General features: G+C 42.1%; 1 protein-coding gene across 1 annotated transcript in view; it reads right to left on the bottom strand.

Moving 5' to 3' along the window:
• Positions 1-23,751, bottom strand: part of LOC148032413 (RING/U-box protein) — a 40,245-nt gene that overhangs the window by 4,845 nt on the left and 11,649 nt on the right. The window contains exons 4-11 of the mRNA XM_087683065.1: positions 6,685-6,755; positions 6,471-6,543; positions 6,236-6,348; positions 6,065-6,130; positions 4,201-5,385; positions 2,646-3,852; positions 2,326-2,400; positions 1,222-2,226 (exon numbers count right to left, since the gene is read on the bottom strand). Coding sequence (XP_087539191.1) covers positions 1,222-2,226; positions 2,326-2,400; positions 2,646-3,852; positions 4,201-5,385; positions 6,065-6,130; positions 6,236-6,348; positions 6,471-6,543; positions 6,685-6,755 — 3,795 coding nt within the window. The remainder of the gene's footprint in view (positions 1-1,221; positions 2,227-2,325; positions 2,401-2,645; positions 3,853-4,200; positions 5,386-6,064; positions 6,131-6,235; positions 6,349-6,470; positions 6,544-6,684; positions 6,756-23,751) is intronic.

The following is a 23,751-nucleotide window of genomic DNA, read 5'->3' as shown; positions in this document are numbered from 1 at the left end:
CACCTTGTTAAGTAGTTGAGATTCAAGTTGATGGCACCCTTTTGAGATAGGCCGATAAAGCCTGATTTCTGTTGAATTTAGATTTGCAGCAGATTGGAGGTGAGAAAATCAAGATCTGCTAAGACAAAGAGATGATCAGAAAATAAGAGAATATTCTCTAACTTTCCAGCGAGAGATACTTGCGCAGCAATTGCCTTGCTATTCCAGCCTAATAAAATGTTATAGATCATGTCTCTTTGCTGTCCCTAATGGCTCAGTTATCTCTCTAGGCCCAACACTGAATTCTCCAACCTTAGATCTCCCCTAGACAGCCCAGAATAAAGAGCTCAACATGTAAGATACACTTAACATGCAGCCTAAAATTGACCCAAACTTGATATTTGGAGAATTTCCATTTTCATTGGGACCTCCATATGTAAATTTGAGCCGCATAGCAATTTGGCCCTGCTCTCGTTGAAATAACAGTAAATGGTGCCCAATCTCATTTTTAAATTCCTAACCTCTTTGAACCTAGAAGTGTTGAAACTTTAGATCATTAAATCATTTAAATCTCTAACCCCCAAGACACCAAAAGTCATTTCCAAGGAAAAGTTCAATGTCCCTAACCAAGATGTGACTTAGGCACCACAATGCCATCTATGCACCACAACCTCTACCAATGTCCCCCCACTACCTAGGCTAAGATTTTCTACCACTACGAAACACATTCAACTTAATCTCACATGTGCACAACTTTTAAGTGTCCAAAGAGCATTAAGTTAAAAATTCACGTCCTTGTGACACCATCCAAATGAGCAGTGCCACAAGCAACAATCAATCTCGCAGACTCATCAATGAGCTCAATAGTGTCTTTGGTGAAAAAGACGGTTCATCCTAGCTGGCAAAGCTGACTAGCACCACTATTGACAATCCACCAAACCAGATGGCTACAAAGAGTGGAGTGGGTCCCAACTGGCTGTTCAAGCAACTCAAGAATATGGACCAAGCATGAATCTCTTGCACTCTCAACAGAGGCCAGATGGGCTTGAGGACCAAGGTCCATCACAGCTCCAGCTGACCAGTCAGACATACCCTCAAGTGTGTGAAAGGCTGCTGATGTTGCGCCACTAGTTATTATGGTTACCTTGATTTTCAGTGGATAGCAAACAACATAAGTTAGACATCAGATAGTGCTATATACATTCAAGAATACACAGTAATATTCGTCCAATGTGAACTTGCCTGTTTAGAGATAGCTTCCGTAATCACATTCACTTGTGACATTTCCTCACACGTTGCCTCCCCAGCCATCATTTTTGAAATAGATCCCCTTTTTCCAGTCTCTGGTTCAACAGAAAGGCAATGGTCTTCTTCTTGTCCAACTGCTTCTCTTTCCAATGCAAGAGTTTGGTGCTTCATTTCCTGCCTGTCAACAATCTCTCTTCCCTCTTGTTCTTTGAGGTCTTTAACCCCTGCCAGGCTCTCATCATTTGAGGTCTTTGGCCCCTCACTTTCCTGTCTGTCAACAATCTCTCTTCCCCCTTCTTCTTTGAAATCTTTAGCTCCTGCCAGGATTTCACCATTTGCAGGAACATTTCCAACTTCCACAAAGCTGTGGCGTTCTGCTGAAGGCGTCTCCAAAAGGCTAGCCTTTTGCCCTGTCTGCTCATGACTCAGTAGGATATCTGAGGATGAGAACTCGCAGGAGTTAGCATCAGCTGTAACTGAAGGTAGCACTTCTGACACAGCAACAGTATGCAGGTCAATCACTGGCTGTTGGGTTTCTTGAATATGTGTATCATTTTCCCTTGCCTCTTTACAATCATGAGTCAGCACAGCATCATTATCAGGATATGAGATATTTCTCTCGCTGCACAAAAGGCTTGTTGAATCTTCTATTTCTTGTTTAGAAGGACTTCCAGGTGGAGAATCTGATAAAAGCCCAGTTTCTTTTAAAGCCCTTACAACAGCCTCATCCTCATAGTCCACAGCTTCAAGTGGTAGCATCTCTGCTGCCTGTGGTAAAATAACCTCAATCTTCCCTTTGGCTTCATTTTGCTGGCTCAATATGGAGGAAAGTGCTTGTACACACAGATTCATGTAAACACCTTTGGTATTGGCTCTAGTATAGATTTCTTTCTCTTTCTGTAGAGCCTGTGCAATGGCAGCTCTGCATTCTGCATTATCTCCCATGGCCCTTGTATTTGATTTTTGAAGATAGCATTCAACTAGACGATCAAGGTGTACCTACAATGTGTATACAAGAGCTTCCGTTTTATATAGAGGGTAAAAAGTTGTTTCTGAAGATCCTCTCAGCAATTGAACTTTCATGTTATGAGTAAATACCTGCCTAGTTGCAGTTGGAACTTTGCTTCGGCGATCATATTCCAATATTGGTCTCAAGTGTGCAGGTAGCTCCATCTGTAAGCGATAGTCATTTGTCACAAAAGCCACAAACCATTATTCCCAAAACCCTAGATGTAAGAATGCAAAAGTCATGCTGTCTAAAACGTCATGACACAGCAGTGTGAAGACTATCAATACCTCTCAAGCTGTATATTTGCTTCCACAACAAGAAAAACATTTTCTTATCACTAAAGTAAAAGCTTACTTGTTCCTTTCAACGTGTTTCAACAAAAGATGATTTGCAAACAAACAGGACTCACCAGCAATGGCAATCCTTCCTGTGTAGCATCGTTTCCTCTTATTACTGTTTCTTTCTTTGTTTGCTCAGTCTTTCTGGCAAGTACTTCTAAGGCCCACCTCTGTTTATCACTCATTCCATCCCGATTCCCAAAGGCAGTATCAGATGAACTCGATCTTTCAGAATCCTGAGTTTTGTTATTGCAAGAAATTGGAAGTTTTTCCTTCCTTTCTAGCCCCTGTTTTTTCCCTACACTTGCATGTCCTAAAACTCCTTTTGCAGTCTTTGTAATGGACACAGTTTCAGTTTTTTGCACAGATTTCAAACTTTCTTTATGGCCACCAAGCTGGACAGATAGAGGCTGTATATCAGTTTGCCTAGGTAACAAAGACGTATCTGCAAGATAAACTCTGTTCCGTAATGAGTCAACCTCTGCTTTCCTAGCTTCTTTCACATTACTTGTTTTCTCGATTTTTGCTAGATGCATCAGCAAATCCTTGTTTGCTTGATCTCTTTCTTTCTTTTCACTCATTGCTCTACTCTTCCAGAATGTCACATCCCAATCCCTGTCCCATGCCTGACGTCGTTTTCCAGTGCCACCATAGAGTTTCTTTATTAAACTCTGCCGAGCCCCATCTTTCCTCAGGTGACCTTTTTGAGGGCTCATCTTACTCTGAACTACATGTGCTTGCTGTTTCAAGCTAGCTTGCGAGCTTATCATGGCAGCCCTGAAAGCAGCAAAAAAATTCTCATCTGTTACCGGCATCTTTCCACCACTAGAAGGTACAGCACCAGGATCTGCTGCTGCCTTCAAATGCTGCAGCAATTTCTCTGCTATTACAAGGGTGTTTTCAACCAGCCCACCTTCTCCATGAACAATTTTTCTTGTTCTCACACCACTGTGGGACCCCTTGCATTCTTTTTCATTTTTAATTGCAGACTGAGAAGTTGTTTTCTTCTGTGTTTTAGGATTGGGCCCCTGCACCATTTCTTTTAATTCATTCAAAACATCCACGGTCATGTTGCTTGACTTTCTCTTTCTTGTACCTGTATGCAGCTCCAAAGGAGCATTTGACAAATTTTCATTTGCAACAGAAAGCATGGACAATACTTCTGATGGCTCTTCTACTTTGACAGGCGCCTGCACATCTTTATTTTGATTTGCTCTAGTTGCATTTCTCCCTTCATGTTTTGCTGAGGACTCTATATTCTTAGCCAGTGGAATATCCCTGCAGTCACGCCGTAACATCAATCAGACACAAGAAATGCACAGCAGAGAAAATCAGACATTAACAGAAACACTTCTGAAAATTCTAGGAACTATTTTTTCAAGAGTGCAATAGATATTGCAGCTACAGTATTGCAGTTTACCGTTACAATCATGATTAACTAATTAGACTGCTAAAGTAAATAGACATCCATGTTTAGGAAAGGGAAATTTCTACAACTTTTCATTGGAAAATCAGCCAACAGAATTTGTTCACTTCATGATTATTATCATAATGGCTGCATAAAGGTGAATTAAAGATTGTAGGTGCGAGGTATAAAAGATATTACAAGAGAATTTGCATATCCACCTGTCCTCAAGTTTAATCTTTTTAGAGCTTTTTATGTAAACACTCCCAGGGCTCATACGTTTGTTTACTATTTTTTTGTCAGATCCCATATCAGCTTTATGATCCTGCAAGATTACACTGTTAAGCTCCACATTCATTGTAAATTTGGATTTTGCATCAATTGCATCAGACAAACTGTCATCACTGGCAGCATCCTCTTCCTTTGCCATTGTAGCTTCAGGGTCTGCAGTATGTACACCTTCCACGTCAGATGTCAAAAATCTGTTATCTTTTGCGATGTCCTTCCCGTGGCTCATGCATTTATTTACAATTTGTTTATCAGATCCCCTATCAGCTTTATGTTCCTGTAGTGTTACATTGTGAAACTTCACATTTGTTATGATTTTGGATTCTACATCAATTGGATCAGACGAACTTTTATCACTGCTAGTGTCCTGTTTATTTGTTAATGTGGATTCTGGGTTTTCAGTAGGTACATCTGTCACTTCAGAGAGCAAAACTCTGTTATCTTTTGCCATATAACTTATATCTGTGACAGAACATTGTAATAATTCCTCATTTTCATTGTTTTTACCCATGCACTTGAGACTATCATCTTCTAAACATTCCATACTTTCTGTTTGATCTATGGAACAGAGTTCCTTCAAACCAGAATCAAGAGGCAGCTGCACTGTACAGTTCAAAGAGGCTGAACTTTCTCCTTCTGTGACTAGCTTTTCTTTGCAACCTTCACAGCCATCATGCTTGGCCTCAGTTGTACCATGTGCACTAAAAAAGGAAACTGCCATAGCAGAAGATCCACCCGCACTCTCCATAACACCTATACCTGTGTCTTCTGCACTGGCTACTAGCACAGCATTAGCTTTGCTTTCCATGGCCTTGATAGCTCTACCTTCTGCACTGGCAGCAGTTGCAACACCATTTTCAATCAATGACATGTTCTCATTTGGAGCTCTGATATGTTCGTGAGTAGTTGAAGAATTTGGATCAACTGAACTATTGCTGGTAGACTCAGACTGGAGACCTGTGGAATGCATAGAGACAACAACTGCAGTTTCGCCTGGATCAACAATTGTTACAGCAACTTTTCCATCCAGTATAACACTTTCATTTGAACCCTGAATTGATGCAGAGTTTTTGACCAAATTAGATCCAGATAAGTCCAGTCCAGCATTACCAGCACATCTGCATTGAGAAATTTAATATGCTGTCATTATTCAGAATAACAATAATCATTTTGGGTACCATACTGTTATGTTAAAGAACTTGCACAACCCACTTTGGACATTCTGTTCAACCGGTCAACAAGTTCCTTTCAAGGATGCAGATTCAAGCCCATAATGTATGGTCTTCCATACTATTTAACTGAAGCAGAAGCATGCTCAAAACATGTGATCTATACTTGTGAAAACTGTAAAATCTTCTTTCATGGGAGACACAAGAAGTAAATGCACACAAACTTAAGGGGTTATACTGCCCAGTTCATTTGTCAGCTACACAGGCAACTTTATTAAGTGACATACATGTCAATCCAAATGCATGTGAGGTAAGCTATTTAAACTAAAAAGCTTCAGAATATTGTACTTTCTTGTATTGTTCTTCTAAAGCAGCCTATTACTTTGCCGAAAGGTCTTCATAATGTATCCCAAAATGTAACCCTAAAGGTGTCCACAGCTCAGTCTTGTCTAAGATGCAGTGATTCATTGATTGCTTGAAAAATGTTGCGGATCAGTTACATCTTCATCATTCCCCATGCTTAGGTAAGCACTCCCTAAGTCATTAAAGCACCAAATACAGCACACTTATAGCCTTACACACAACACAAAATACACAGTAAGATTTGAGCTTAAAATATTCAGCAGACCTTGGGCAAATCCAAGATCCTTGGTTTTGGTATTCGGGCTTGAACCCAACACATATGGCATGGTACCTGTTTGCCCAAGTGAGAACAAGAAACTGATAAGAAAGCCTGCAGTTTTACCATGACTAGACTCCCAAATAAGGAATTCAAGGCTCTACCAAAAAGTCCCATTACCAGCAATCGCATGAGTCACAAGCCACTGATGTATCCCATAGACCAGATTCTTCATCCTCTTTTCTGTGGGCTGCACGTGCCCGACAACCATCACCATCAAGGCAAACGACTGCCTACAGAGCTCCAAAATTAGGATCTTGAATCAGGTTACCTCTTGAATATTTTTATTATGCAGAACCACATTGTTTATTCAAAACAGATTGTTAGAATTGGTTAGATAGTAAGAAATGCTTACATCTTCATCAATAAAGTAAGATGGGAAGGATAGCAACCCATCTTCCTCATTAACATCATTCCAGCACACATCCCTGTGTTTTCCATCCATATGGGTTATAATTGATCAGAACAGAAAACATAGATCTAGACTTTGAAGAAAAGGTTCTTTCTGGAATTCTTTAAGAAGCATCTTTTGGGAAAAATAACAATAATAAATGATTCACAATGCAAACCTTTCTTCCCCAAGAAAGTCAGAGAAAGCTCCTTCAGTATCAACCTCACTTGAATCTTCATTCTCTAGTTCCTGAAACATCATCAATCAGTGAGGTTCATACACCTCAAAATCAGGTTCTGAAGAAACATCAAGTCTCACTATGAGAAGAAAAGGATCGAACATTCATGGACAATAATCTAAAATGAAGTTTTACAAAGATTTTTTGTGAGAAAGTGACTGCTGAGCCTGTCCCATCAGTCCCAAGCTCAATACCTGCTGCATCTTCCTCCACTCTGCCCACTGCCAGCACCCTCCATGGACCGCCCCTCACCTAAGCAACTGTACCTGTCACCTCCCCCTGTGCCTCCAGCACCCTTGCTTGCCCTCTCCCTGCAACTGTCTTCTCCCACATGGTTTTATTGTCTTAGGGGCCCAGAATGGCAAGTTGGCACAAGCAATGCCTTTGGGAAGATGCATGTACTACTGGTAGGCTAGGGAGCAACATTTCATGATGAAAAGTTGAGGTGGCATGACCGATCTTGCCAGAACCTGAGGGGAATAAGCCATAATAGCAGTGTGGCAAACTTGTAATGGAAAAGTGTGAGGAGCGAAACATGATCCTCCAAAAAGTCACTATAGAATAGAGTGAAAGTGTAACAAAGACGTGATATTTTGATGCTTTGCTTAGCATTTGATTAAGTGCTAATCAACTCTGCAAATGTGAGGTGCACATATGATGTGTTAGTTAGTTCACAATGACAAGCCAAGGAAAAGGCAAAAGTTGTAATAAGTTGTACTTGACAAATACTAGGTGGTAACTAACAATAGATTTTGGCCTAGAAGATTTACCAACCATTAATGTCAACGCTAACATTAGGAACTAGGCATTAATTAATTAATTAATTAATGAGAGTTCAAGGGCTAATAAATACTTAGAAATACTTGGATGACAAATTGGCCTAGCCAATTTAATTGCTGGTTGGCATAGTTAATTTTTTGAGCAAGAATCGATAATTAAATTAATTTTCAGAATTAGGATGAGAATTGATTAAAAATGCATTTAGTAAAACACAACTGAGGGGAAAGACTATTGAAGGCTGTTGGAGCCTCGTTCCAACATGGTGGAGGTTTTTTTTTTCCCCTCCTTGTGTGTGTGTGTGTTGGGGGAGGCCGGGGTGTTGCTGCAATTTTCTAGCTAGTGGTGATCAACCCAACCATTGGAGGCTGTCAAAGAGCTGCACCTAGCTGATCAAGAGGCCATTGGAGGGAGGTGACAATCTATGTAGATTTTCTACAAGCAAGTGACAAGTTTGGGGCCCACAAGGGCAAGTGACTGCATGTGAGGCTGTTGTTGATGGTGGCTTGCAGTCAATCCGCCATTCATAGTAGGGCAACATTAAATTTCAGCTAATTTCAGCAATGAAATTGAGTAATGTGGGGCTGTTGTTGATGATGGGTTGCAGTCAATCAACCAATCACACTCGGGAAGCATTAAATTTCAGTCAATTTTGCAAATGAAACCCTAAAATTTCTCCCTCTCTAGCTTCCTCTCTATTCCCTTAACCAATTCACAGCTTCGCTCAAGAGATCTCAGACAAATTCAGTCCCAAGAGGGTGCAATTGAAGAATTTCTACTGCTAAACCCTAATTTACAACAGAAATTAGGGTTTACCAACCACCCTGGGAAGAATGCTCAGAAATTGGGGCCTAATACTAGAAATTTCAGTAACTGAAATTTAGGCACTTCAGAGAATTTCAAGAGCCGAGCCAGCCAATAGAAAGTTTAGGGTAAAATTTTTCTTCCAAGGAGCAAATTGAAGGCCAATCCCCAAGCAAACTAAGGGCAAATTGGTTTGAAGGCTTGCTGATCATTTTTTATAGCAAGAGGCAATTGGAGAGCGAAAAGATTCAAGGAATCTCAATGTATTCCATCTAGATTGCAATACAAGTTAAAGAAATACCGCAAGGGGCACCAATTTTGGGACCAACATGCTGTCCATTGTCCAAGATAAAGTAGTAAATTGTGCATTTCAATTTTATGTAATTAATTACTTGCTGTAATTAGTACTTAATCACGTTATTTACAACCCTATCCGAGAAGGAAGGCTAGTTTCATAGTTTCATTGCTATTGGATTAGCAGATGTGAGGCACTTGATTGAAGGTCAGAAGCATAGCCCTAGTGTTGAAATTGTGATCGACTGAGTGCTTCAACAAGCATGTCTTCAAATGGTAAGATGGGATTAAGCATGGATGATACCTCTCTGTCTGAAAATTCACAAAGTGTTGGAAAAAATGCAATGTTGGAACTTGGACAAGGTGAGTAGCATGGGCAGCAAGCTGATAACAAGGGAATTGGACAAGAGATGGGTTTTTCTAGCCTCTTGAAGTTGATGACCAACAAGAGGAGGAATTTGATGAACAAATTAAAGATTAGTTGACGATAGCACCTGAAAAGTCTATGCAATTGGCAACCGATCCTCAATTCATGCGCTTTTTGAACTCAAAGGAAAGCAACAAATGCAAGAAGAGAAAGTTGTCTTCAAGAGCTTCACGATAGAAAGTGTATCAAAGGAAGAGCCAATACAGTAGCATGATGTTCCAAATATGAGTAATGAGCACAAGCAAATGATGCAAGTGGAGCAATTGATGCTTATGCAAGGCCAACTTGGAAGTGTCAATCCATTCAGTTATGGGTAGCAAGGCATGCATGCTAAGGTGGGTTACCTGGGATACTTTGATGATGGTTCGGTTTTCCAAGCAATTTAGTCATGGGGATGCAAAGATTAAATGTATTTGGTATGCAACCACCTATGCATGATACACAAAGCCTACTATGTTGGGGACATATGGTATTAATCCTTGTCGTACAAATGCTCCGTATATTGCTGCCATGAGGGAAATGCAACCAATCTACCATTTTGGGCAGCAATGTGAAATTTCCAAGGATCTATGTAGCCTAGAGAGACAAAGGTCTAGAACCTTGTGGAGGCTTTGAGGCAAGTAAAATTAGAGGTAAAGTTTCCATGTGCTTCTTAGTGAAGTCTTTGTATTGTTTCACCTATGATAGATACAAATGGATGGAGGAGATTGACCTAGCAAATCATCCTCAGTGATGCACTTTACCTTGATGTGTTTTAACTTTTAGTTATGTAGTGGATCTCAGATGTACTTGGTTTGTATCCAGGGTATTGTATGTTGATAGTATTTCTGCCATTGGGATCACTATTCAATGTACTAGTCACTATGAGTTGATATGCCATTGTGTATGATTTGCAACTAGGCTCTAAAACTATACATTTGTAAGATTGCTAGCATATATGGAATACATGAAATGTACATTTGGATGTGTTGTACATTTGCAAGGCATACAGTATCTTGGATGGAATCCAAGGTATTGTATGCTGACAATATTTCTGCCATTGGGATCACTATTCAATGTACTAGTCATTGTGAGTTGGTATATAAATATGTATGGTTTGCACTAGGCTCTAAAACTATACATTTGCAAGGTTACTAGTATGTATGGAATACATGGAATATACATTTGGATGTGATGTATATTTGCAAGGCATGTATGGGATACATGGATGGTATACAATGCACATTTTCAAGTGATACAAGAGAAGTACAATTAAATAAGTTACATGTGATTTGCAGCTGATGTATGCTTCACATAACTATCATGTGGTACATCACTGCTACGAGGTGTTAGTTATGATAAGTTTATGCATTATAATACCTTAATAGTCAAAACAATGTTGGGTTTTCACATGTGGATGCATCCCTTATGGTTTTGACAACAGTTATGATTTATGTATATGAATCATAATCAATGACTTGAATTTCAAACGTACAAAGAGCATGAGCATGAGCATGGTTAAGGAATAGGTGCGCATGTTGTTTGACTATGATGCTAGCATGTATTTCCACTAGTGGCAATGGATGCTTTTGACAAATTGTAGTGCAATAAAGGGCGATTGCAAGGATTTGAGGGGGGGGGGGGGATTTTGTCAAAAGTACGTAAAACTTTGAAACTTTGATCAGCATTTGATTAAATGTTAATCAAATGTGCAAATGTGAGGTCCACATGTGATATGCCAATTAGTTATTTCACAATGATGGGCCAAGGACCTAAGATATCAATGGGTGTCAAAGGCAAAAGTGGCAATAAGTTACTTGACAAGTACTAGATGGTACCTAGAGATAAATTTTGACCTAGAAGATTTTATCACCCATTAATGTCAATTCATTAGGAACGAGGCATTAATCAATTAATTAATGCAAGATCAAGGGCTAATAAATGCTTAAGAATAATTGGATGACAAATAAGTTGGTTAGTATAGTTATTTTTTAAAGCAAGAATTAATAATTAAATTAATTTTCAAATTTTTGATTCTGAAATCTAATTTCATTAGCCTGAAATTTGCTCAAAAATGCATTTAGAAGGCTGCCACTTGGCAAAACTTGCCCATGCAAGTGAGAGAAAGGCTATTAAATGCTATTGGAGCCTCATTTTAGTATGGTGGAGGTTGGGAGAGGAAGAGAAAGAGAGTTACTACTGCAATTTTCTAGCCATTGGAGGCTATCAAAGATTGCCCCTAGCCGATCATGAGGCTATTGGAGGTAGGTGACATCCCGTGTAGGTTATCTACATGCAAGTGATAGCAAATTTGGGGCCCGTAAGGGTAGATGATTGCATGTGGGGCTGTTGTTGATGGTGGGCTATAGTCAACCAACCATCCAAAATAGGGCAACACTGAATTTCAGCCAATTTTGACAATAAACTCTAAAATTTCTCTCTCTAGCTTCCTCTCTATTTCGTCAACCAATTCATAGCTTCCCTCCAAAGATCTCAAACAAATTCTGTCATGAAAGAGACCTAACTAATCTAACTAAGAGAGAGAAGAGAGAGAAAGACTGCAAAAGAAGAGGGGGAGGAGAGAGAAAGACAGGGAGAAGAGAGAGAAAGAGAGGAAAGAGAGAAAGAAGAAGAAAAAGGCATGAAAGCTTGTGAAGGTGAAAAGAGAGATTCTTGATAATTCCCTGATACCTCAGAATACCCTCTTACACCTTATATACCGTCAGTGTGACTGGTATGTTCCCATGCCATGTTCCCGTGTTCCCCGCTCGTTACAAACCGTCCCGTCTCATAGAGTTTTTGTCCTCAAAAACAAGGGACGAACCGGAAAAGAAAAAGTGGGAGCTACAAAGTGCTACTCTGCACATGATACAATGGCAATAAGCAAGGGCGGCTGGACAGAGAAGAGAAATGGGGCGCCAGGGGCGTGAGGTATGGGAGACCATATGGGAGGGTCTCGTCCGCATTATAATCCACCATTTCATGATAGACAAGACCCTGGATTGGGTGGACAGCATGCTGTCCCATAGGGGTCTGCTGTAGGAAATCAGCCATAACTTTGTGTAAAAAACTCCGAACAGGACAAGTGAGGTGTCGTTACAGAGCCCACGAGGTGTACTTCCAGCCCATGTGGGTGAAGGGGGGCTGAAAATAATTCAGGACCAAAACTCTTGCAGAACAGGTGGCTGTCCAGAAGTAACTAGTGTGCTGTCCAAGACAGGATGGCTGGAGAAAAACAGCCATAACTTCCTCTAGGAAACTCCGATTAGGGCAAGTGAGGTGTCGTCGCATAGCCCTTGAGGTGCACTTTCAATCTATGTATGGGAAGTGGGGCTGAAAATGTGTCAGGACCAAAACTAATGCAAAACAGTTGGCTGTCCAGAAGCAGACTGCAGCTCAAAATAGGGGTCAAGTGTGGTTAAGTTCCAGCCAATACGGCCTCCTTGAGGTGTGGAAACTCATCCAAGATAGAGGCCGGGCGCCAAGAAGCTTCCTCTATTGGTAGGCCTTGCCATTTGATCAAGGATTCATGAATAGAACTGGTACAGAGTTGCTTTTCACGCTGCCCAATGACCGCTTCGGGAATATACTGAATAAGGCCCTCCTCATCCATGGGAGGTAGCTCCTCTACATAATCTTTGGGAGTGCCAATGAAGGGTTTCAATTGGCTCACATGGAAGACATTATGGATCTTAGTAGTAGGAGAGAGTTGGAGATGGTAGGCCGATTCCCCAACCTTCTTAATGATTGTGTAGAGCCCATAGTAGCAGTGTGCCAACTTGTTGCAAGAACCATCCTTGAGTGTAGCATAACAGGACTTGGGGACCTTGAGGAGTACCAATTCACCCTCTTGAAAGTCAAGGGGTCTCCTTTTTGCATCAGCATGGAGCTTCATGTGCTCTTGAGCCCTTTTGAGATTTGTCTTGCATTGTTGAAGTAAAGCTTGCATGCGGCCCAACTCTTCTTTTCCAAGGGGTTGAGCTTTTCATTGAAGATCACGATCGGGAGGGGCACTCGATAACCATACAATGCTTCGAAGGGGGAGACTCCAATGCTCGAATGAGTGGAGTTGTTGTAAGAAAATTCAACCAAAAGCAGCCATACATCCCAAGAATTCTGCACATCATGACAAAAATGTCGCAAATAAGTCTCAAGCCACTTGTTGACTCGCTCGATCTGCCCATCCGTTTGGGGATGATAGGCTGTAGACAAAGCTAATTTGGTCCCCATGGAGCTGAAAACTGTCTGCCAAAACTGACTCATAAATTTGGTGTCCCGATCATGTACTATGACGCGGGGCAAGCCATGCAACTTAAATACATACTCCATAAACTGAGTGGCAACTTGAGATGCTGTAAACTGAGATTTTGTAGGGATGAAATGGGCTGCTTTAGTGAGCCGGTCAACTACCACATAGACGCTATTTCAACCCTTCTTGGTTGTAGGTAAACCGGTGATGAAATCCATGGTAATGTGGGTCCATTTGCCTTCGGGAATAAGCAAGGGCTGCAATAATCCACCCGGTTTAAGAGTGCTATCCTTATTTTGTTGACAAGGCACACATCTAGACACGAAGTCTTTAACATCTCGCCATAGGCCTTTCCAATGAAAGCTTTTTGAAATGCGGTCATATGTTTTGAATACCCCTAAGTGGCCAGCAATCGGTGAAGAATGCATCTCTTCAAGTATCGTTTGGGTAAAAGGAGAGGCATGGGGAATCACGATACGGCCATGGATCCAAATGAGGCCATTGTGGAGCTGATATTGAGAGTTGTCATCCATAACACCTTGCTGTAATTTCTGAAAAAGAGGGCTGAATTTAGCATCAAGCAAGTAAGCCTCTTGGAGCTCTTCAATCCAATCATGGTGGAGTTCAGTGATAGATGAAACCTTGCATGCCCACATGCGAGAGAATGCATTAGTCACTATATTATCCTTACCACGGGTATGGGTGATCTCAAAGTCATAGTTCTGCAAGATAGCTACCCATCTACATTGTTTGGGAGTGAGGTTGAGCTGAGTCAAGAAGTATTTGAGCACACAGTGGTTACTTTTCACCTTAAATTTACTGCCATACAAGTAGTGGTGCCACTTTTTGATAGCATGAATGACTGCCAACATCTCCTGATCATAGACATGCAACTCTCTCTCTTTATCATCCAATTTCCGGCTCTCAAAGGCTATTACACCATGTTCTTGCAGCAAGACTACACTAATACCCCGTCCACTAGCATAACACTGAATGGTAAATTCCTTTGACAAGTCGGGGCATACGAGGATAGGGGCTGAAGTGAGCAATTCTTTCAGCTGCTGAAAACTGCGATCAGCCAAAGTATCCCAAAAGAAGGCCTCTTTTTTCAGCCTGTCAGTTAATGGTGCTGCAATTGTGGCATAATGGCGAATAAATCTCCGATAAAAAGAGGAGAGGCCAAGAAAACCACGCAAGGAGGTAGTGGTTGTGGGTGTGGGCCAATCTCGAACACACTACACTTTCTTAGGGTCAGCTTGGATGCCTTTCTCACTAACAATGTGTCCCGAGCACTCAACCTCCGTTTGCATGAAGACACACTTGCTTTCCTTGGCAAATAACCGGTGCTCTCTTAGTATATCAAAAATTTGTCTGACATGCTTCAAATGCTCATGTAGTGACTTGCTGTAAATGAGTATATCATCAAAGAATACCAACACAAACTGGAAAATCCATGGCTGCAATATTTTGTTCATTAGGCTTTGAAACGTGGCAGGGGCATTAGTGAGCCCAAACGGCATGACAAGGAAATGGTACAAGCTACGGTCAGTTCGGAAGGCTGTCTTAACTTCATCACCCACTCTCAGTCTAATTTGGTGGTAGCCTGATCGTAAATCAATCTTGGTAAAGTAGCGTGCTCCCTTGAGCTCATCAAGCAAGTCATCGATTCGAGAGATGGGGTATCTATTTTTTACGGTGATCTTATTGAGATTACGGTAGTCAATGCACAATCGGAAGGATCCATCCTTCTTCTTAACCAATAGAACCAGGGAGGCATAAGGGGAAGAGCTAGGCTCTATGAATCCCATTTCAGTGAGCTCCTTGACTTGCTTAGCTACTTCCTCTCGCTCACAATATGGGGGTTTATTGATGGGCTTGGAAGGGGCTCTAAGTCAATCGGGTGATCCACTGATCTCTGAGGTGGAAAAGTGGTGGGGGGTTGAAATAGGTCCTCATATTCAGCCAAAAGTGCTTTTACTGCTGCATTTTGCTTCCCTAAAGTGTACTGGTCATCAATATCCTTGTGCAAATGCAAGACAAAGATCTATGAGCATTTCTTGAATTCCTTTTTGAGTTGTCTTGCTGTTATAAGCTGAAAATCTGCAATTTCTTTGATGCCTTCCAAATGTACAAGCTGCCCATGCATTACAAACTCCATATACAGCTGAGAGAAGTCCATAGAGATTTTTCCCAACTGCTGTAGCCAATCACAACCTAAAACAACATCCACGGGGCCCATATCAAGGGTAATTAAATCCACCTTTGCTGCATAATTTTCAGCCAACTTGAGAAGCACTTGTGCGCATACATGGGTGCTTATTTCCTCACTTCCATTGGCCACTTGAACCTTAAGAGGTTGCTGTAATTCAGTCGGAATACATGTCAAACGGGCAAGAGTCGATTTATTCACAAAACTGTGCGCTGCCACTATCTATAAGAATGTATACATTCTTGCCATCAATGTTACCATGTACCCGTAGGGTATTCGGGCTCCTAGAGCCGGTCCATGCATCCATGGAGATTGAGCAAGCTGATATAGTGGTAAATGTGGGGTGCAAAGGGTCATTCCCAAGCATGCCATCTATGGGGCAGCCACCGGGGTCAAAAGGGAACCCATCCGGTGAGTCATAAAACAGATCGGGGTCAAGATCCTCTTCGTATTTAGCATTTTCAGTATGTGTCATCATGGGAGAGGTGTCATGTGAGTCCTCTTCCAACTTATCATTGGGTTGTTGATTTGGCTTTTGAATACTCAGATTGACTTGCGCTTTCTAGTCAGCTTGCTTGTAGGGTTCATCAGTGACCCCAAGTTTCAAAAAATGACAAAGAGATCAGAGAAACAATAGGGTTTGCAAGAAGAAACACAAAGTGTGTACAGTAAACACGGACAGAGAAGAAAAACTTAGAAACACAAGAAGAACATGGTGATTTGATACACTGAATCATGCTATGAAGAAAAGCTAATACACCAAAGTTGAAGCTCAAAAGATAATTGCACTATCCCATCTGAATCAGATGCCAACACCTATGGGAATCTGCACAGTGAAGGGAGTGAAACACAGTCCTCTAAGCAATGGACTATTGAAGTAATCACTGGAAGGTGAAGGACAGTTGTCGAGGGAGCCAACCGCAGTCCTTTGATGCCATCAAAGATGAAGATGATGATCAACAACTGTCGAGGGAGCGAACCGCAGTCTTCAGATGCCGGGGAGTCGCCTAGGCGGCAAAACACAAATCCTAGAGTGTGTCGGAGTTGTCAAACACAAGGAGAGCAGCCCGGATGTTGACGCCAGGGGACAAATGATGACGTCAAATGAAGGGACAGCCATCAGGAGGGTAAATGCAACCTGTGAAGATCTGTTAACCCAAAAACACACATTTCTGGGATTGCAAAAACTGACGTGAGATGTGGGGTGACGCCAAGCAAGAAGATGTTGACGTCAGGCTAGGGGAGGTGATGCCAGATGTGGAGGAGGTCCCAAGTAGCCAAACGCAAATCTGGAGAAGCTTGAAGGGAGTGTGGAGGACTGACACAAAGGTAGGAATGTTGTCACCAACAATCTGATGATGACGGCAACTGGGTGGAGCCTCCAAACACACAACCTAAGTGATGGGACAAGGCGCCTGAAGGAGGAAGGGTGACCACAAACTGCAATGTCCTCCGATAGGGGTATGGGCACCAGTGGAGTGAAGAGGGAAGAGTGTGGGAGTGATGGAGGAAGAGGGGTGAAGAATGACTGAGGTGGTGTTGGCGGTTGTGAAGAATAAATGAAGTGACTACCTATTTATAAGCATAAGCTGTTTAGCATACCATGATGTGGGTGCCCACTGAAAAAGTGACCAAAATGTGGACACAAGTCCTTTTTGGCACTGTCAATGCAAAACCCTAAATGAAGTGCGTAAACTGAAGAAGTGGTTTCTCAACACTAAGAAAGTTCATTGGTGGGCTGCCTTGAGGATATTGTAGTTATTGAGTAGGACCTGATCTAGGCCTATTTTATCTAGCAAGTGCAAGTGTTTCGACTAAAGTGTCACAAGGCTAGATAGACTTAGACTGGGCTGGCTGGTAACATTGGCCACACGTGATCAACTATAAGCTATTACTTCCTTCTAGGTATAGGTGTGATTTCTTGGAGCAACAAGAAGAAACTTGCAGTTACCCTTTCATCTAAATAGGCTAAGTACCGAGCAGCTTGCTCTACCACTTGTGAGATCATTTGGCTTCAGAGGTTGCAAGGAGCTTGGGCTTGTCATAGTGCAGCAAATGCAGAAACATATGGACAAGACTCAAAGACAATGAACACAAGAGAAGAGGGAGAGAGAAAAGAAACAATAGAATACAGAAATCTAAAGTAAATGAATGCTGGAATGAAGAAGCTAGATGTACAAACGGGCTGTCAAAGTATCTCCTCAAGATGATCTCTCTCACCACTTGAAACAGACAAGTGAATGTGGACAAGCTAGGGCCTGGATATAAATAGTCAAAAATAGGCCATAAATTTACCAGGTCGGCCAGCTAAATTTGGAGACCGATTGCTGAAAACAACCAACGACTCATAAATAACGAATAAAATCTCCAAAGCCACATTGTCTCATGTGGTAAAACACGCCGCTCTATACCTCTGTAGAAGAAAGGGCAACTATGGGCTACTTCTTGCTACTCCACAAGATAACACCTGCACCCAAAGTAAAGCAATATCATGTGATTGACTGCCGTTGGTCAACATCTTCAGCCCAATCTGAATCCATCTAGCCTTTAAGAACCAAGCCGAATTGCCAGCACTTACTAGATAATGAATACCAAGACCGGCAGTCCCCCTCAAGAACTGCAAAATCCTCATATCAACCTTTCAAAGGACCAACTTGAGTTTGCTCATGAACCTTGCAAGCAAACCTATGAGAAGACACAAATCAATCCGAGTGTTAGGGAGCCATATCAACAACCCAATCAACTGTCTATAGCAGGTAGCATTTGCCAACGATGAATCTGCATGGGCCATAGCCTTTGAGTTCGGATCCATAGGAGTAGAAATAGCCGTACACATCTCCATCTCAAACATAGTCAAAAGCTCTTGCATATACTGTTGTTGGGAGATGGAAATCCCCCTCGAAGCCTACCAAATCTAATAAACTAGAAAGAAGTAGAGAAGTCCCATATCCATCACCTTGAACATCTCGTGTAGTGCCTTCTTTGTCTACTTGACCTTCTCGGCATGACTATATATCAAGATGAGATCATCCACACAAAGCACGAGCGCTGTAATATTTCTGCTGAAAAATATTACGAGGCCGTGTGAGTCTCAGGAAAATGACAGTCCAGGCATTGAAGATACGGACTGTGCGATCTTTATGTAGTACACTCTCCACTGGCCAATCGAGTCTAAGGACTAAGAATCCCACATATCTTCATAAGAACCTCCTCTTGGGAGGAGGTCAAGAGATAATGTTATAATTTAGTGCAAATTTCTTTTATTTCCTTCCCCCAGCCGAAGCGTGGCTGCGAGAAGGGGATGACTGAAATGGGAAGGAGAGAGGTGGCAAGGGGGGAATAGCCACACAAGGCATTACGTGGAAGGAAGCCCTTACCCCCCCCTCTTCCTATAAATACCTCCCCCCTCTAAGGGGTGAAGGAGGGAGGAAAATAGAATCAAGAGGCTGATTGAAAGCAATCAGACGTGAGGAGGAAGAAGCAGTCGCCAGGCCGTGTCTAGAGAGAGAGAGAGTGGAGAGCATCGTCGTCGTGTGGTAGTCGTAAGGAGGAGAAAGCCGCCGCCTGAGCTTGAGGAACTGGGCCGTGAAGTCGTTTTCGTCCACGTGGTTTTTCCACGACCCCCAGAAGCTTCTTGGGAAGCTTCTAAGGGCCCCTTACAAAGCCCCCCTTCCTGTGGGCTTTCATAAGCCCTTCTCAAGTGGTTCTTTATAACACCCCCTCCCCCCCCCCCCGGGGATTTAAGCCCCCTTCCCGTGGGGTTCCATCCAAGTCAACTTAAACCCCCTTCCCGTGGATTTTTCGCCCTTGCATCCCCCATAAGCTCACATTAGCCCGGGTTTTAAACCCCTTCCCGTAGACCCTTTTCCATTGGCCCTACAAAGCACTTTTTTCAAACCGGGGACTTAAGCACCCTTTTCCCTTGCATCCCCCGGAAATGAAACCTTTTTTCCCCTTGCACCCCCAAGAAACAAAAGCCACACTAGCTGGGGTTTTAAAGGCCTTTCCCTAGCATTTCCACAAAGCCTTTTTACACCCCCGGTTTCCTTTTAAATCCTTCCCACACAAGTCCTCTTATAGCCATTTTATCCCTTCCCGTGGAGGCCATTTATATCCGGAATTTTCAAGTTCCCTTTCCCTTGAGTCTCCCAAAAAGTCATTTTTCCGATTGTAAACTCCTACCCGTGGTGTCCCTATTAAAGTCCATTGCAACCCGGAATTTACAGGTTATTTCATTTCATCCGTCACAAGGCCAATATCCTTGCCGGGGTTAAGGGCTTTCCCATTGAACCCTCCTAAAGATAACTTCTCTTTCCTCCAAGCTTCGAGGAGGAAGCCTATAAGGTCTTCTAAAGCCCAATTCCACAAGACGGTGAATCGGTCAAGAAAGCCGAATCTCAAAGGGATTTTCGCGTACAAGGGAGACGGGCCAAGAACATAAGTCTGCGGCCAAAGGCAAGAAGGTCGAAGCCTCGATGGCTCCTAAAAAGGCATAAGGCGCAACCACAGGAGGATCATCTCCTAGCATTCATGTGGACATTTCACCAAATCCACAAGTCCAAGTTTTCTTCCTAAATTTTGATTTACGTCGTAATATTACAATTGTGCATGGATCATATATGGAATTAGGATGCACTTTTTCGATTGAAATACTTTGGCTAATTTAAAGGAAATAGCTCACGATTGAAGAATTCGGTCATTGGTATTTTTCAATGAAACAAACAAAAAAGAGCATAAGATCTCTATGCATTCTTAGCAAGTGGTTTTTATGCATTGTAAAGTAACGAATTTAGATCAACTAATGACCATCTTTACAAGTTGAAATTATTGTAGTACACTTCGATTATGCATGGAGGAATAAATCGCATGTCGCATTATTAGACATCTTTTCTTCGCAATGACTCATTAAAGAAGGTTGCTAATAACCGTAGGAATTTGCAAGGCATGGAAATGATTCTAGGGCTGCATGAAGTAGATTAATCTCTAGGAAATTGACATAAATCTCAATCAATTATGTAAGTAGTTACGAAAGGTTGTGTAAATTCAGCATGCGAATAATTCATTCAAAAATGAAACTAGGAAAAGGCTGCATGGTTCGTTTTAAACATAAAATCCTAAAGCTTGGTAGCATGAATCTTGATTGCATGTTATAGAAGGATCAATAGGAATTAGGCCATAACTTAACATACGCTTTGATCTTAACCAAAAAAGTTAGGGATTGTAAATCTAATCATACGTAGGCAATAAATTGTGTGCTTATGAAAATGGTATCGTAATGCAACTAATTTTTCCCCTATTTGATCAAGACAATATCTTCATGAATAGACAAGTAAATTGGTTTACCCTAAACACCTAAAACCGCGAAGGAATCGCTTAGGAAGGGTTAAATCGATGCAACATATCCCAAAGTGCTAACTAGGGTTTAGCACATTGAGGACGTAACCTAATCGCTCTTATTGCCAAGCTGAAACTCTCATATCCTAAAGACATGTCCACATTCACGAAATGTAGGGACAATAGGACATACTTGCGAGAAACGATCTAGGGTTTCTACCCTAAGGATCACTCACTAAAAAGATGAAACTCGGTTTAAATTGAAATCCTAGGACCGACGATGTCAGCCTAATGCAATCAGGAACGGATTGTTATGAAGACACCCTAACCCTATTTCCTATCTAATCATGATTCCGTGATTAGAAGATGCCGTTGGATGGGTAAAATAGTCCCATGGATTAGATGCGACACTTGTGCAACATGTTGCAGAGTCGCATGATCTTGTGATTTGATCACAAGGGAATGGCCAAATTCCTCGGAATGAGATTGGCAGATTCTTGCGCAAGTTTATCTTGCAAGAGGATGAGTAGTCATCCTGATATAGCACCTTTCTTGGGAAAAGTGACCAAGATAAGGGAATTAGATATTTGCTTGGAAGCAAAGGACCAATCAATAATTTGGAGCAACATATTCACTGTTAATAGAACTTAAGGTATTGGTTAAAGTTGGGTTAATAGGGTACGGCCCTAACCCAAGGACATACGGGTTAACAAACAAACCCTTAGGGATCTTGCCAAGTCGCAATTAATCCCGGATCGAGTGCTGGACGCATTCGGAGAGAAGGATTCACTCCTTAGCAGTTGGCCAAATAACGACCACTGGAAATGATTGTGCTTGTAACAGTTTAAAGAGCACTATTTGCTTTGTTTGCTCAAGGAATTAAAGGATGAAAAGATATTTAATGCTTCAGGTTGAAGGCTTGAAGAGAGAGGCAGCCTCAGTTACCCCCGACTGTCTGCCTGACCCTAACTAAGGGGGTTGTTTATCCGTGCCGAGAAGGTGGACCGAACCCGCCGCGTGAGGTCTCTCTGTTGAGCGCTACTTGGAGCAGGAGAACGCTTGGATGCCAGGGGGAGCTCTGGCCGTAAATCCCTTGCCTTCGGAGCCCTGCAAAAGAGGCCAACGTGACTCGGGATTGGATCTCGAGGCCCGCATACTAGTCTACGGGCGGAATCTTGGATTAGTAATCCCTGTGGATTGCTGGATAGCCTTCGGGCGGATTATGGATAACGGGCTGGACTTTATAAATGTATTCCAAAGATAAATATGATAAGCTGTTAAAAAGGAACTTGTTTGACATTGCTTTTCTATGTCAAGTGCTATGATTACGTGAAGGAACCGGTGCCTAACGGACTAATTAAGGAAGCTGTTTGATGCATGTCCAACTGGTAGGTAATTAGACAACTAAAACCACCTGAGGAAACTGCGGTGGATGTGGCCATGGGTCCGTCCTACGGATGGGTGGTCCCGGTTGGCAGGGAACTTTTCTCAATCATAATGGACAGCAAGAAGATTGTTTCAGAGGACATGAACAGCAAGGGCGCTGACCTAGAGTCTAAGTTATAATAATCCCAATTTACGTTGTTTTAGGGGAACGGAATGGGGCTATGCCTTATGGCAGAGAAGTTGAGCTTTGCATCCCTCTCGTTTCCCATTCTCCTTGAACCAAGTGCAGCGTGAATCCGCTTCGGCCCTGGCATTTTTGCGTAAAGTAGTTCGCCCGGGGTTCGACACTAGTTGCCGTTTAGGAAATGGCCATTAGGGAAAACCCTGATTCAGGTCGGTCCTAAGTGGGAAACGGCCAGAATACTTCCGCTACGTGGCAGACACGGAAAGTCCGAGATCGCGAACCTCATGACATTCAATGGGAGTGCCGGGCGGAGCTTTCTAGACCTCCTTTCCGATGGATTGCTAAGACGTGTCCTGAAGGGAACAGGTGGACACGTTACAGTTGGTATCAGAGCGAACCAACAAAGGATTTGTTATTACGAAATTTTAATTAAAAAAAGTAAAGCAAATGTTATTGTTTCGAACATTTCCTTACTTTCGATGCTGTCTTGCAGAATTATGAAGTATGGAACACGTTCTTAGTGTTCCGAGTCATGTTTATGATAGCGATGCATTCTCTGGATTATCGACAAAAGGTTGAGATGATGAACATCCTAGATCGTATCTATAATCCATCGCCTTTGTACGTGGAACGAAGATGGACGGGTGACTCAGGAATCTACTATATAGCTGCCCACCGGTTTGGATACCTTCAAACCAACCTAAAGAGGATCAAGTGGTTGGAAGACCTGAAGATCGTAAAGCTGTTCATTTTTGTGGAGGCTCACGTAAACTCAACTTTACATATTCGAGGTCGGAGGGTTGAGTTGAACTCATATGTATATGAGGAAGTGACCCGTGTATTCCCACCGACAGGATCAAGGTGTTGGGGCGCTATGAGAAGAATAGGTTCCAAAGGAAAGGATACCCTAATCTTCCGATGACTTACCGATTCCTGAAGATCCATGACCCAAAACCATACTATTATCCAGTTCCCGTAGATAAATGTAATACAATATTATTCTCCCCAAACTAAATGTAACGATTGCTCTATCATATCAAGAAATATTGTACTCCGAAAGGGCTAGACCCATATAAATGCAATAAGACTTCTTTTTATCAATGTCTGTTTTGTCCATGAGAATTGATAAAAAAGTTAAGTGGCTAGGATTCTTGGTTAATAGCTGAATTGGGTATGAAATATAAATCATAACGATTAGCGAGCTATAACGTTAAGAATCCTTTATCCAGGCACAACCCCAGGTACAGATTCCCAGTTCGCCTCCTACATCAAGTACTGCCAATATCCAGGAGAAGAAGTTTCTTCTCAAGTAGATTAAGCCGCCTGAATTTGATGGAAAAGATAGGTCTGTCCAAGCAGATGCT

Source organism: Lygodium microphyllum, chromosome 8 (genome assembly GCF_053477565.2).
Source record: "Lygodium microphyllum isolate KBCC chromosome 8, Lygodium_microphyllum_v1.1.10, whole genome shotgun sequence".
In the NCBI taxonomy this organism is placed as follows: domain Eukaryota; kingdom Viridiplantae; phylum Streptophyta; class Polypodiopsida; order Schizaeales; family Lygodiaceae; genus Lygodium; species Lygodium microphyllum.
This window is presented reverse-complemented; position numbering and strand designations above follow the sequence as displayed.